The sequence below is a fragment of the Eurypyga helias genome, unplaced genomic scaffold, assembly GCF_000690775.1.
Source record: "Eurypyga helias isolate BGI_N326 unplaced genomic scaffold, ASM69077v1 scaffold33570, whole genome shotgun sequence".
Taxonomy (NCBI): Eukaryota; Metazoa; Chordata; class Aves; order Eurypygiformes; family Eurypygidae; genus Eurypyga; species Eurypyga helias.
The window spans coordinates 19,546-32,653 of NW_010226848.1; the positions used below are offsets into that span (position 1 = coordinate 19,546).

A 13,108-nucleotide genomic window follows, 5' to 3' on the forward strand; every position below is an offset into this window, starting at 1 on the left:
AAGTGCCTGTCTGACGCCATCCCCGAGGCCCATTGCAGGGCTTGGTGAGCGCCGGGCGGCCTGCTGTCTGCTCACCTCTGTCCTGCCGGCCCGTCAGGCAGCAGACGCTGGGCCGCTCGTGTCAGCGGGACGGGGCCTTTCCCTGAGTGCCTCCTTGGGTTGGGCCGAGCCCTCTGGTCCATCTGCACTCTGTGGGCATCGTGCTTTTCTCTGCAGCTGAAGAGCTGTGAACTGGCAGGGTTTCTCAGCAGCCGTAGCCTCGGTTTCCCCAGAGCCGTTGGTACCTTGCTGGGCATGGCTGCCTCGTGTGCTGGCCTGTCTGCTGATGAAGCTGGTTCTTTGGGTCAGTTCACGCTGTGACTGTGTCTCAGAGCTTTTTTCTTTATTTTCTACCCTATCCTTTAGCCTCTTATTTCTGTAATCTAATACTTGGGGTGTCATTAAAGATATTTAAGCTTTTTGTTATGATTGCAAATACCACAACAGCTCCTTTCCTTCTGGGAATGGGCTGCGAGCCCAATCTAGGCTTGGTTTTGAACTGTTTGGGGTGAAGACCTGGCCCTGCACTCCTGCATGGACCCAAGATGAGGCAGATGGATCGATGCCCTGCCTGGCCTGGCTGGTGTGTCTTTAGCCTCCAGAGTTATTTCACTGTGTGTATTTTGCATCTGAGAAGAACAGCACCTCGGAGCCAGGTCATGCTAAGGGGGAGAAGTTATTTTAAGCTGTCATGTCTGAGAAGCAGTGATGTCAGTTCTCCAGCTCTTTTTTTTTTTAATTACTAGTTTTGAAAATCATTAAGGAAAAGGAACGATGGCTGAACAGCTATATTCATGTGAAGCTATGGCTGTGGTACAGCCTGGTGAGCAGCAAGGGAAGGGTTAAGCTATGCCTCATTCTCTGGGTGGAATGAGGTGCCGAGGGGATGTCTCCTCTGAGCAGCCTTCCTGTGATCAGGGGTTGTGACAACCATCCCATGCCTGGGTCAGTGCCTGAACTTCCCAAGTGGCTGGTGTGGCTCTTGGGGGCAGGGAAGGAAAGCTGTTGTCTTCTCCAATGGGCCTGTGTTTTGTATGTTAAGGAGGATATGAGTTTGTTACGGTTGGAACCACCTGGAATCATTCAAAATGGAGCAAGTAGTATTCATTCTTCTTCTAGACCCTCTTTGCAATGACTGCTGGAAAGCTGGTGAAAGATCAGGAACTCAGGAATGATCTTTACCTGGGGATAGTATTCTTCCTTGTTTCTGCTCCACATGAGGTACCACCAGCTGGTTCTTGGTTGCAGTTCAGAGTGTGACTAAGATTTATTTTTCAGGCACTTAGACAAATGGGATCTATTTAATTTCTCTTGCTCTTCCCTTCCCCTGCAAGCTCTGTTCTGAATTTCCACGTTCCCTTTTCCCTGCAGAATGAAGTGGAGCTGGGAGAGCTGCTGTTGTCACTAAACTACCTACCCAGCGCGGGAAGACTGAACGTGGACATCATTAGAGCAAAACAGCTTCTTCAGACAGACATGAGCCAAGGTTCAGGTAAAGGGCAGTGTGTTTCTCACATTACTCATGCACAGCTTATATGTGCTTTTAAAGCAGATCAGTGGAGAGGCTGCAATTTGTGGGGGACCCAGGAGGATTTGGATGCTCAGTTCTTATTAATCAAGGCTCTGGATATTTGTTTTATACATACATAGCCAATAATTGCATAACCGTTTGGAACACTTAGACTGAAATAAAATGGAGGGTGTGAATACCTTTGCCATATGCCAAGTAAAAATCTCTAAACCAGGGTGGGGTGAGAAAGCAGGAGCTCTAAATTACCCCTGCCTTTGGTTCTGTAAGGCAGCCTGTTTGTGGCTGTAGTGTTTTACAGATGCTGCGTGCTGCCTGAGTGAATGTTGCAGTGGTTTCGGTTACGATACCTAGCTGCTCTGTGGATGGTGTGAGGTTCTTCCAGTGTCCATGCATTGCTCCCCACCGTTTCTGAGCATGCTGACTGGTATCTGCTTCATGCAAATGACCTCAGCTGTTTTTCCCATGTTCCTTGCCCCAGGCACGGCTGCTGCCAGAATATTGGCATTTTCCAGAAAGCACAGTATGCTTGGCCTCTATCAAGGCTGTCATTAATTCTGGTTTTGGCAGGGAGTGTTTTCATTCCAGCTGCCTAACTTTTGCCTCCACTGCAAGTCTCTGGGAGTGGCATGGTGGTACAAGTCCCAGTCATTTCCAAATGCCATTTTCCAGCACGGTCCATCCCTGCAGTGCCCAACCTTCACCAACCAGGATACTGAGTCACGATGCATGTAACACAGAGCCTGTGTTTTGTGGGTTTTTTTGGTCAGATCCCTTTGTGAAAATTCAGCTTGTTCACGGATTAAAATTAACAAAAACCAAGAAGACCTCCTGCATGCGAGGGACAATAGATCCCTTCTACAATGAGTCCTTCAGCTTCAAGGTTCCACAGGAAGAACTGGAGAACGTCAGCCTAGTGTTCACAGGTAAATGTGGTGGTGCTACTGACTTGGCACAGTCGTTGTTGCCTCTGAGGTGAACGAAGAAGTGGTTGTGCGTGTGCAGATAAGCCTGTGCAGGATATTGTCTGTCCCAGTAGCCACCCTGAAAGGGGTGACCATCGCTGGGGTCTTCAGGGAAGCTTAATTATCTTAATTAGACAGAATCCTCTGCAGAAGCTGTTCCCAGCATTGCCACCTGACGGCTGGAGTGGGCTGGGAGCACACCTTGGTCCTGTGCTTAATTGTTGCCATTGGGAATGCTTTTGTGCAGAGCAGGAGGCATTAATTATACTTCTCAGTGGCAACCAATTTGGTCATAAAGTAAAAAATTAGAATGAGAGGGAAGTATTGAACGATCTTGGAGCCCAAACACTGGCCAGGGTAACTTGTGGTACTTGACGTAATTTGCTGGTGAGATGATGCAACTATAGGTGTTTGTCACTGACATCACCTCTTCTGTAAGCAGGTTTGCTCATGCCTTTATTTTTAAAGGGCTGGGACTTGGTGCCAAGCCCTGCCTGGCACAGCTGAGACAGACCAAGACATGGACCCTGCGGGCTGTGGGCCAGGACGAGTACCAGAGCTACCCTCCCTCGAGAGCTTTGTCAGTGCTGGAGGTGTTTGGCTGGGATAGGAATTCTTATTTTTAAACAATTTCTGAACCTCCTGTTCTTGTTGTCTAGGCATGAAAACAGTCAGTAGAAATGAGCAATTGGGCATGCTGCTCGGAGCAGGAGTAGCAGAGCACAGGGATGAGTCCCCAGCTGGGCAGCAGCAGTGGAGCTGCTGAGGCCATGGACCACCATGGCCAATATCCTTTGCTGCCAGTCACAGTGTGGAGGGCTGCAGGGACCCCTTGGATGTGGTGGGTTTCCCTCCCCCCCATGCCGTGACTTCACCCAGCCGATGCGTGCTGTGGAGCTCGGGCATCCTCGGGAGCAGGGTCAGACCTTGTCCTCTGGAGGAGCAGAGGGGCTGGGCGGTGGGACCCACGCTGTTCTGCCACACTGGGCTCTCATGCTTCACAAACACGTTTTTTGGCAACTTTCCACCTATTACTCACCATCTTTTGATGAAGAAAAAGGAATCTGCATCTGAAAGACCGTATTTTTACATTTTATTTCTTGCAAGGCAGATACAGGTGTCAAAGCTGGTACAAGGAGCCTAATTCCAACCCATTAGTTTGTTTCCAAACATGTTATAACAAAACCGATGCTGATCAGCAATTTAAATTTTGCCCTTCATGCTCAGAAATTTTCTCAGCAAGAAGTGTATAATTAATCACTGCTTTGCATGCACGTCACCCTGACTGTACCTTGCATGTGCAGTGATGAATTTGTTCTTGGAAGCTTCCATCAGGTGATCTTGTGACAGGCATGAAACACTCTTCGTTTCCGCCTTTTCCTCGTAGAAGAAGAAAAGGCAGACGGAGTAGCAGCTCTGTGCAGTTGGTCGGGTAAGGGGAATACGAAGTTAGCATTAATGAGTGGATGTCTGATTATTTTTTTCTGTGCAAATGGATGTATTCTCAAGTAAGTCAGTGGGAAGTTAGCTGATTTATAATCGTTATGTCATGCAGTCGGATTTCAGTGGCGTGCCTTTTAAGTGGTGTTTCACTTCGAGTGACGTGTTGCTTCCTTTGAATGCTTGCAATAAATAATCCCAGACCAGAAATGTCACCAGCAGCTCCAGAGCTGGGAAGGAGCGTGCAGAGCTTTTCGGAGGAGCAGTGGGGCCAGGTTCTTGTGGCCGCTGTTGGACTGACGGGCTCAGCGGTGCACAGCTCGGTCACGACATTGTGGCAGGTGTCATTTGGGTTTTGCTGCGGTCGGGACTCTGTCGTTTGAGACACATGGTTTGTGTAGCCAGTATGGAGCTGGAGCCAGAGGTGTTGGTCATGTCGTCGTGTGTGCAGTCTTCTGCTGACCCAGCACCTGCACTGCTGCCCATTGGTAGAGGAGCCAAGACCGTTAGGAGAGCCAAGAACCTGTCTTGTTGTGAGGACTTTGGAATCGGGACTCCTGCATGGGTGTCTGCAGTGTCACGGGACTGAGGTGGTCCAGGGGATGTAGTGGTACCGGTGAAGATGCTGAGCCACGTCCAGTGTTCACACAAGGGTTGGAGACTGTCCCCAGTGGGGAGTGCAGCAGCAGTTTCTTCTCATGTGCATCTGTAAGAATGTAAATAAAACGAGTGTCGGTGTGCCCTTGGCTGAAGACTGGGTTGAGGACGGTGGCATTTCCCACATAGCCCCCTTCTTGGCATGCTAGAGTATTGTGCAGCTTAAAAGCCTGTAAAGGGCTTTGAGATCTTCTGTTAAAAGACAACAAAGAACAAATGGCCAGTGTGAAGGAGCTGTACCTCACAGTGGAGGAGCACAGCCCAGATTTCTTTATTATTTTGCATCTCTACGAAGCAGGAGCATAAGCCACGTATTTTTCTCTAGGTTTTTCTTCAGTTGTGGTTTTGTTTTTTTTTTTGGCTGCAGGGGTGGTTCTTCTTGTTGTCTGCTTTGTGGGAGTTGTTTTTTATTTATTTTTTTTCAATCCACAGCTCTAGTCCATTAGGTCAGTTAATGAAATTTGCTGTTGAGTCAAAGTCCAGTTGAAAAGGAAAATAATCTTGCTTGAAGGGTGGCTGATGATGCTTTGAATGGAGAGAGCGCTGTAAAAGCAGTCATGGGAACCAGAAGTGAGTATATCTTCAATAATTTAAAGGAACCTCTTTTGTGGTTTCATATTTTGGACCAGTTTGCAGCTGTCTTTACATTGACTTGGCTTTACTGGAAAGTAGTGGAGCCATGCCAGTCCCTTTCGGCTGAGGCTCCTGGCTCCCTCTGTGTGGCTGGTACCACACTGCAAAGTGAGGCACTATCTAGACAAAGTAAGATTAATTTTGTTCCCCTGTGTATTTTTCTCATGTCCATCTTGAATCAAACTGCCTGGATTTAGTGCGCTGTAGTAAGAATTTATGCAGCGTTTTGCTCTGACTTTAGCCAGGACTGTGTGTGCAAACACTGCAGGTAGATGGTTTTCTGTAAAGCATTATTCTGCTCCCTGTTTTCCCAGTGGTGCTCTGGGAAGCTGGATTTCGGACCAAACGCAGGGTTGAAGGGCAGCCAGACTAGGAGAGGGGCAGTGAGTGCCTCCAAGATGGGGTGCACAGGGTGAACTCTGCATTAGCCAAGAACTGGGGGGCATCGGGCTGCTTCATAGATATTTCCTCCTCCTTAGGCATGCGAGGATTGAACGCTGTAAATTATTGCCATTTACAGTCCAAAATGCTTCTCCTTCCCCATTGGTGCAGAACACGTTATACAAGCTGGTTTTCTGCCTTCCCCTCTGTTCTGCCTGTTAGCTCTAACTCGCATGTCCTGGTTTAGTGCCTACAGTGTGGTGGGATGAGCTAGGTGGAGGTTTCTTCTCCAGAAGGAGGCATCCAGGGTCAGGGTTGGTGCTCCGAGTATCAGCAGTACGTAGCTTCTCGCTGAAAGAGGCTGAAAACAGAGAAGTGGTTTATAGTCACAAGAAGTCTAATGTCCCAACAGGTAAAAAAGACGATGAGCAAGGCAACAGCTCGTGGAGACGATGTTTGATTTTCATTTGCTCCATCAAGCACGTTGTCTAGGTAATAAGTGTCCATATACAAACTGTAACAGAAATGCACATTTTTGGGTGGTTATTTTTTCCACTTGTCTTTTTTTAGAAACTTGATGCACCTCCCCTACGTGCCATCTTCTGCTTGAGCACAAGCACGTCTCAGGCTCACCTCTTGCAGACAAATGGGGCAGGCTTTAAAAGACAGTGTGTTCTCCTAAACACGTACCTCCGTGAACAAAGGTGTTGATTATTCTGTGTCCCATGGTGAAGGGAAGGTGGAGTTTGTCCCCGGCAGCAGGGCTCTCAGCTGCTGCCCCGAGGTCATTTCCGAGCAGCAAAAAGGATATTTGAGGTGTGACTGCAGCTTCTGCGCGTGGGAGGGATGAATGCTGGGTGCCCAGAGGCACCCCGCTCTCCTCGCTGATAGGTTTTGGGCAGGCTGTCCTCTAAATCCCAGCCTAACCTTCAGAAAGCCTGGGCTGTGCAGCAGGAGGTGAGATGACACCTGAAATTCGAGCACTGGGATATTTCGTTAATGATTATAATGTTGTTAATAACAGTCGTCAGTAATGCTGTTTGCGTTGCAGTAAAGCCCAGATGGCCCAATAAAAAACACCAGCACTCCAGGGCAAACCACATCTTGGTGACTCGTTAACATCTTTTGATCACTTACCATAAAAAAATGCAACCTTCAGCACTCACAGTTAGGGAATATATATTTCCCAGAGGTCCTGCAGTGACTGTGTGTGTCCTTCTGCATGTAAATGAGCTCCTGTGCATGTTTAGATGGCGGGATCTTTAGGGCTTGTGAAGCAAGCAGAGTCCCCAAAGAGGGAAAAATCATGTTTGTGCTCTGGGAGTGTCTGTGCAAGTGCAGAGGGAAAACCTGCTTTGCAGTCTGACCTGGCCGAGAGTGTACCCAGAGCTGGGACAAGCATCAGGGCTGATGCCGTGTGATGGAGAGCGGTGGTGGGGCTTGTCCCGCTGCACTGTTCCCGTGTGAAAGGTGGCCGTGGCTCCAGCAGGACAGGGCAGTCTGCCCAGGGGAGGGGAGTGGGCCAGGGTTTGCTTGGTGACAGGGAGGTGTCCTCCATGTATGCGTGACAGCTGGTGAGATCTTCGTTGTGAGTACTGGCTGCGGAGGCAGCTCATGGGGACTCTCTTCTGAACCACTTGTAGGATTTTATAGGATTCTCTTCACTCTTCAGTAGGTTTTAAAAACAGACCATGTCTCTCTTTTCTAGAAGGATTTAGGACCTAATTTATGTAATTTTTTAAAGTATGTGAGTTCCTGAGGTAGTGTTGCTGAACAGTGAGGTTTTGCACACCTACACCCCTGGTGTCAATGGCTGCTACAGAGGAGCAGTGACAATACCATCGACTGTCTTCGTCCTGTAACAGCGTGCATCTTCAGACCTGCGGGATGCTTTGATGCTGTATCCCAGGGCTTTAATCAACTTCCAGGTAACAGGCAGTACTTGATTAAAATAAGAGATTGCTGTTCAGTAGCAATATACCTGGTTCCTCTATTGACTCATTTTCCCTCTCCCTTGGCCTTTGGGAAAATTTAAGGAGCATTTAATGAAGTTTAACTTTTTAGAGGGAAAAACCCCATCACTGTTGGTGTGTGTTGCTGATGGTGCAGTTCGGGTAGTTTAGGTTGGTTTGGTCTCCCTGAAATACTTTCTTTTTGAAGAAATTCTGTTTGTTTGAATATATTAATTCCATTTGTGGCATTACAGCTTGAGAGGAGAGAAATTGGGTCCTCCTTGAAATCCTGACTTCTTGTTGGAGGTGAATGTTTTGGGATGTTTCTGTGCCTGGAGTAAATGGTCGCTGACAGCACAGACAGCCCCTGGTGAGCACAGCTCTGGCCTACTGTTGCCCTTTGCTCCCAGGGATGTTGGAGATGCTCTGATACAGACCAGTTTGGTTTTGTGTGTTGTCTAAGGAGCATTTTTGGGATGTTTGATAGAAAATGTTTTGGGATGCTCTTGATCCGCCTGACAGAGTTTCTGGGGCAGTCGGTGGTGGTGGAGGGAGCAGAGCAGCCCTGACCTGGCAGAAGAGGCTGTACAGAGATGGGCCAAAGCTGCAGGTGGCCAGCAGCTCCAGACCTCACCTTCCAGGTGAGCCTGGGTTAGGTGGAGGGGCAAACTGCTGTGCCAGAGGCTTAAAGCCCACAGAACACATGCACCCATCGCAGCTGGAAATAAAACTAAGTAGAATTCCTTCTGGGCCTCCAGGCGACTTGAGTCCTGGTTGAGGAGGAGGTGGCTGAAGCTCCTCTGACCTTAAAACTATTTGGTTTTTCCCTGTCAGGTCTGGTGATCGGACTTGTGGTGTAGCTGTTGGAGACAAGGTGACGCTTTCGGTGTTTGCCTGCGCTGCACAAGATTTGTAAAAGTCCCATGAATGGGATATAGAGATAGCGAGGCTTTTCAGTGGCATTTTTTTAATGAACAGACTGATTTCCAAATGTCCCAATTAGCTGAGCAGGTTGAAGGCTGATAATGATTTTGTCCTCAGGCTTCTCCAGAAATACACGTGAATTTTGATTTGCCTGGCTGTGTGAAAACATGACCTTCAGATGCCAGCATCACCTTTAGGTACCCGTTTGCAGGGGTGGAAACCGCAATGAGCTTGGAGTCATTACACAACTACACTTTGACTTGCTGCTTCAGATGCTCATCTCTCCTTCCTCCTATCGCCTTTGTTTTCCCACCAAAACATACTCAGGCATTTTGTCTTTTGGACACATGTGTGGGGTGAAAAAAGTCTCCTCTAATATATGAGGCAGATTAAACTGGGTTTTTTCCCATGCTGTACCACAGGAAGAGGTGGTTTCTGTTTGGAAATGCTGTTATGGGCACCGTAACATCTCCTAGATGGACAGATAATTAGGCAACTTGCTGCTAGAAAATTGTTTCTTGTTGTCTGTTAGACATGTTGCTGAAGCACTGGACTGTCTGTATATTCCACATATCTGGAGCTCAGAAGCAGAATCTAATCTGTGCTTGAACCTGTGTAATCCTATCTTAGCCAAAGAGGGGAAAAAAGAAAAAAACATTGATGTCAGCACTGGATTTTCTGGGGATTTATACCTGTTTAATTTAGATCAGTTTGGCCTTTGTGTCTGGCGTTACAAAATCCTTCATGCATTTATGCACCGGACACCATATGGTCTGTGCTGGGGTCTAGGGAGAGCAGGGCGCTCCCAGCTGGTGCCTCCATCATCCCGCTGCTTTGTTCTGGGTCCTTGCAGGCACAGCGGGGGCCCAGCAGGTCCTGTGCGGACATCTCCTCCTCCTGGGGCCATGGGAGAGGGGCATGGCGAGATGCGCTGGCAGTGGGAAACCTTGGCACCTGGAGACCGTCCTGCCTGGCAGAGCCTCTCCGCAGCGGATATGATGTGTGGGCTCCAAAACCCTTCAGGGAGGGTCCCCATTGCTCTCCATCCTCCAGACCCCGACCTGTGACTGCCTGGTCTCCACCTTGGGTGCTGTTTGTCAGCCTGAAGCAGGTGCCGGCAGAGGCGACAGTGGTGGTTGGAGATGCTGAGTGGGGTCCTGCAGCCCCAGTCCCGCCTGGCCTCACCTCTGGGTTAAGGCAACGCTGGGAAGATACTCCAGGGATGGATTTGGCTTTCTACACCAGACTTGCTGCTTTAACGAGGAGTGAAACACTGTTAATCCTGGTGAGAGCAACAAGATGCTGAGGCTTCCTGAGCCAATCTGTTACCTGCTTAGAAGGCAAAATTAGACTCTTCAAGTGTACGGACTTAGTTAATAAGTCGTCTGTGGCTTCAGAGTCTGCACCTCTTTGCAGACATGGAAGAAACTGCTTGTCCTGGAGCACTCTGGAGTTTTTCGTCAGTCTTTTTCTCCTAAAGAAAGGAGCAAAACCTGCTCTCTCCTGGCTGATCATCAGTGCTTGCTCATTTTGCCAACCCCATTAATTTAAGCAGTGTCATGCCTCTCTCGACCTCAGTGTTTCATCTTGTTTTGCTCATGCCGTGGTGAAAGAAATTGTTGAAATGTCTCACAAGGCCATAATCTTTCTGTGTATCAAATGAGGAAAAATCTCGCTGGTAGTAGCCGCTCTGGGAGATAGAGTGGTGTCTGGAGATTAAATGCCCGTGCTGGGCCCGGTAGCTGTCAGAGGAGACACGTGAACGTGTAGAGGCTGACTGCCCTGCACGGCCATCCCTGCCTTCGTTTACAGGTGCTGCACCGCGTTGCTGTTGGAGCGTGTTTGTGTGGGGTGATAAATGTGCATGAAGCCATTTGTGTGCTCTGCTGGATCTGGGGCTCATAGAGTAGAGAATTAAGGTGCAGTTTAAAAAAAGAAAGAAGGAGGTTGAAAAGGTCAGTTGCAGATATTCAGCTGTAGATAAGAAAGAATTTTTTTATGATGGGGGCATTGAGGCACTGGAGCAGGTTGCCCAGAGAGGTGGTAGATGCCCCGTCCCTGGAAGTGTTCAAGGCCAGGCTAGATGGGGCTCTGAGCAACCTGATCCAGTTGACGATGTCCCTGCTCATTGCAGGGCGGTTGGACTAGATGACTTCTAAAAGTCCCTTCCAACCCAAGCTGTTCAATGATCATGTTGCAAGATGGATCCAGTCTGTTATGGCAGTTTCTTCTGAGGTGATAATTTCATGAGGTGTCACTCGTACGTGGCCTTGAGACCTCTGCACGACGTGCTTGGGCATTCGCATTTCCCCTGCTACCTGGGTCCCTGTTCTCTCCTCTGGGATTTTCCCCTCCCTGTCTGAGATTAGCCATTAAACACCTGGCTCAGGTGTATCCAGTGTCCCCTTCCCAGGCAGCACCAGCCAGAGCATGGGCCCTGCCCTTGCAGGAGAACGAGGAGGGAAAATGGGTTTCCAAAGAGAGTTTCTTTGGTGTGGTGATGTTCTCCCGCATGGAACAGCAGCTGGGTGCTGGAGCTGTGGTGGGTCTGCCTGTGGCCAGGATTTGGCCATGCACTCAGGCTGTTCCAGTTCCTTGTGCAGCTGGACAGGCGCAGACATTGCAGGGAGCAGCCTGGCAGAGGAGATGCTGGGAAGTGGGTTTTATGTGTGCATCAGAGCCTGACGGAGATTAAATTGATAAATGTGAAACCACTGCATCTTCTCCCGTGATTTTATGTCATTTCTACTAAATATTACAGGCCACACTCGAGGAGCAAAGGGCAGAACGTGGTCCGTACCTGTGACCTTCACAGTGTGCGTCACTAGTCCTGCAGCTGCCCACGCCTAGTAGCACCCTCTTTGTGCTAACCAGCTTTTTAATATTGATGTCAATCAGTCCAGAAGGAGTTTTCAGACCTGCTTAACCTGACAGCTCAGACCCGCTAGCTGCTGGCAGAGCTCAGCAGCCAGCATAAAAGAGGCTGGGCACTGGCTTCTGCCTGCAAAGGATGGGGGAGAAAACTGTCCTGAGGCTGAAGTGGGAATGAGCAGTGAGTGTTAATGAGGCAGCACAAACAGGACTGTGGGTCCTTCCAGGGAGACCCTGAGCCCTGGGAGACCCATGTCCTCAGGGAGACTCTGCCACTCAATGGCCTGTTTACAGCCTCAGTGTCATAGTTGCCATCTGGGGTTAAACCAAGCACCACACAGCTGCTCGCTCATTCCACCCGAAGTTGGGATGGGGGAGAGAACTGGAAGAATAGAAGTGAGAGAACTCGTGGATTGAGATAAAGACAGTTTAACAGGTAAAGCAAAAGCCATGCACACAAGCAAATTAACACATGGAATTCATTCCCCACTCCCATGGTCAGGCAGGTGTTCAGCCATCCCCAGGAAAGCAGGGCTCTGTCACACATAACGGTGACTTGGGAAGACAAACGCCATCACTCTGATCATCCTCCCCCTTCCTTCTTCCCCCAGCTCTATATGCTCCGCATGACACCATATGGTGTGGAATATCCGTGTGGGGTCGGCTGTCCCAGCTGTGTCCTCTCCCAACTTCTTGTGCCCCCCAGCCTCCTCGCTGGTGGGGTGGGGTGAGGAGCAGCAAAGGCCTTGACTCTGTGTAAGCACTGCTCAGCAGTAACCAGAACATCCCTGAGTTATCAACACTGGTACCAGCACAAATCCAAAACGCAGCCCCATACCAGCTACTACAGAGAAAATTAACTCTATCCCAGCCAAACCCAGCACCCTCAGGCATGTCTTTGCTTTTCCCTCTTCCCTTGATTGGGCTGCAGTCCAAGGATGCAGCTGTGCCCAGCGGGCAGTGTGGCAGTGTGTTGGTGGGTGTGGGTTTTGCAGCTCGCAGCACACCCCCAGCCAGCTGCCAGCCTGGCTGCAGGGGTGCTGTCACCCCCGGACTGCAGGGTGAGGTGTGCCTGTGCTGCGAAGCCCTTTATTTACTGTGTGGATCTTTAGTCAGGACCTAGCCTGGTGGGCCGAGGTGAACCTTTGACAGGCCATAGCAACAGTAGTTACAGGTGCGTATATAATCGTGGCTCCGATGTTTTTAACAACTTCCAAGCCTGCTGATTGACTCAGGCAGCCAATATTCCCCCCTAGACCAGCTATGAAGATTAAGCTGGAGCTTTGCTATCTAGTGTTTAGATTGAATAGCTTTATCCTGTAGTGGAAAGGAAAAGGGCAGGGCCTAATTCCTTGGGGGTTTCTTCCCCTGGGGAGCTTGTTCCCGTGGGAAATGCCCTGGGCAGCTGCGGGCTGGCTCTGTCATCGTGCAGGTTGGCGTGTCGTGCTACAGCACTGTGTGTCAGCGTTGCATGTTGCACGTGAGCTGCACCGAGGGGTGCCCCGTTATTTATGGCCTTTTAAAATGTGCAGGATTCAACCAAATTGCATTAAAAAAAGAAAAAAACAAACTGACACCAACTTCGGGGGCAGGTTTTTAGACAGTGGGTGGTGGTGTGCTGTAAGCTAGTGGCAAACTAATATAAACTGCGTGAAAATGGTCTGCTTGATGTCTTGCCCAGGTAAGAGCGCAGATGAAAACCAGAGGCGCATTCCTGC

At 49.4% G+C, this 13,108-nt stretch overlaps 1 protein-coding gene across 1 annotated transcript in view; it reads left to right on the top strand.

The window, feature by feature from the left end:
• SYT17 (synaptotagmin XVII) overlaps nt 1-13,108 on the top strand; it is a gene marked incomplete at its 5' end in the record, with an annotated part of 35,974 nt that overhangs the window by 17,772 nt on the left and 5,094 nt on the right. The window contains 2 exons of the mRNA XM_010154740.1: nt 1,411-1,531; nt 2,338-2,493. Coding sequence (XP_010153042.1) covers nt 1,411-1,531; nt 2,338-2,493 — 277 coding nt within the window. The remainder of the gene's footprint in view (nt 1-1,410; nt 1,532-2,337; nt 2,494-13,108) is intronic.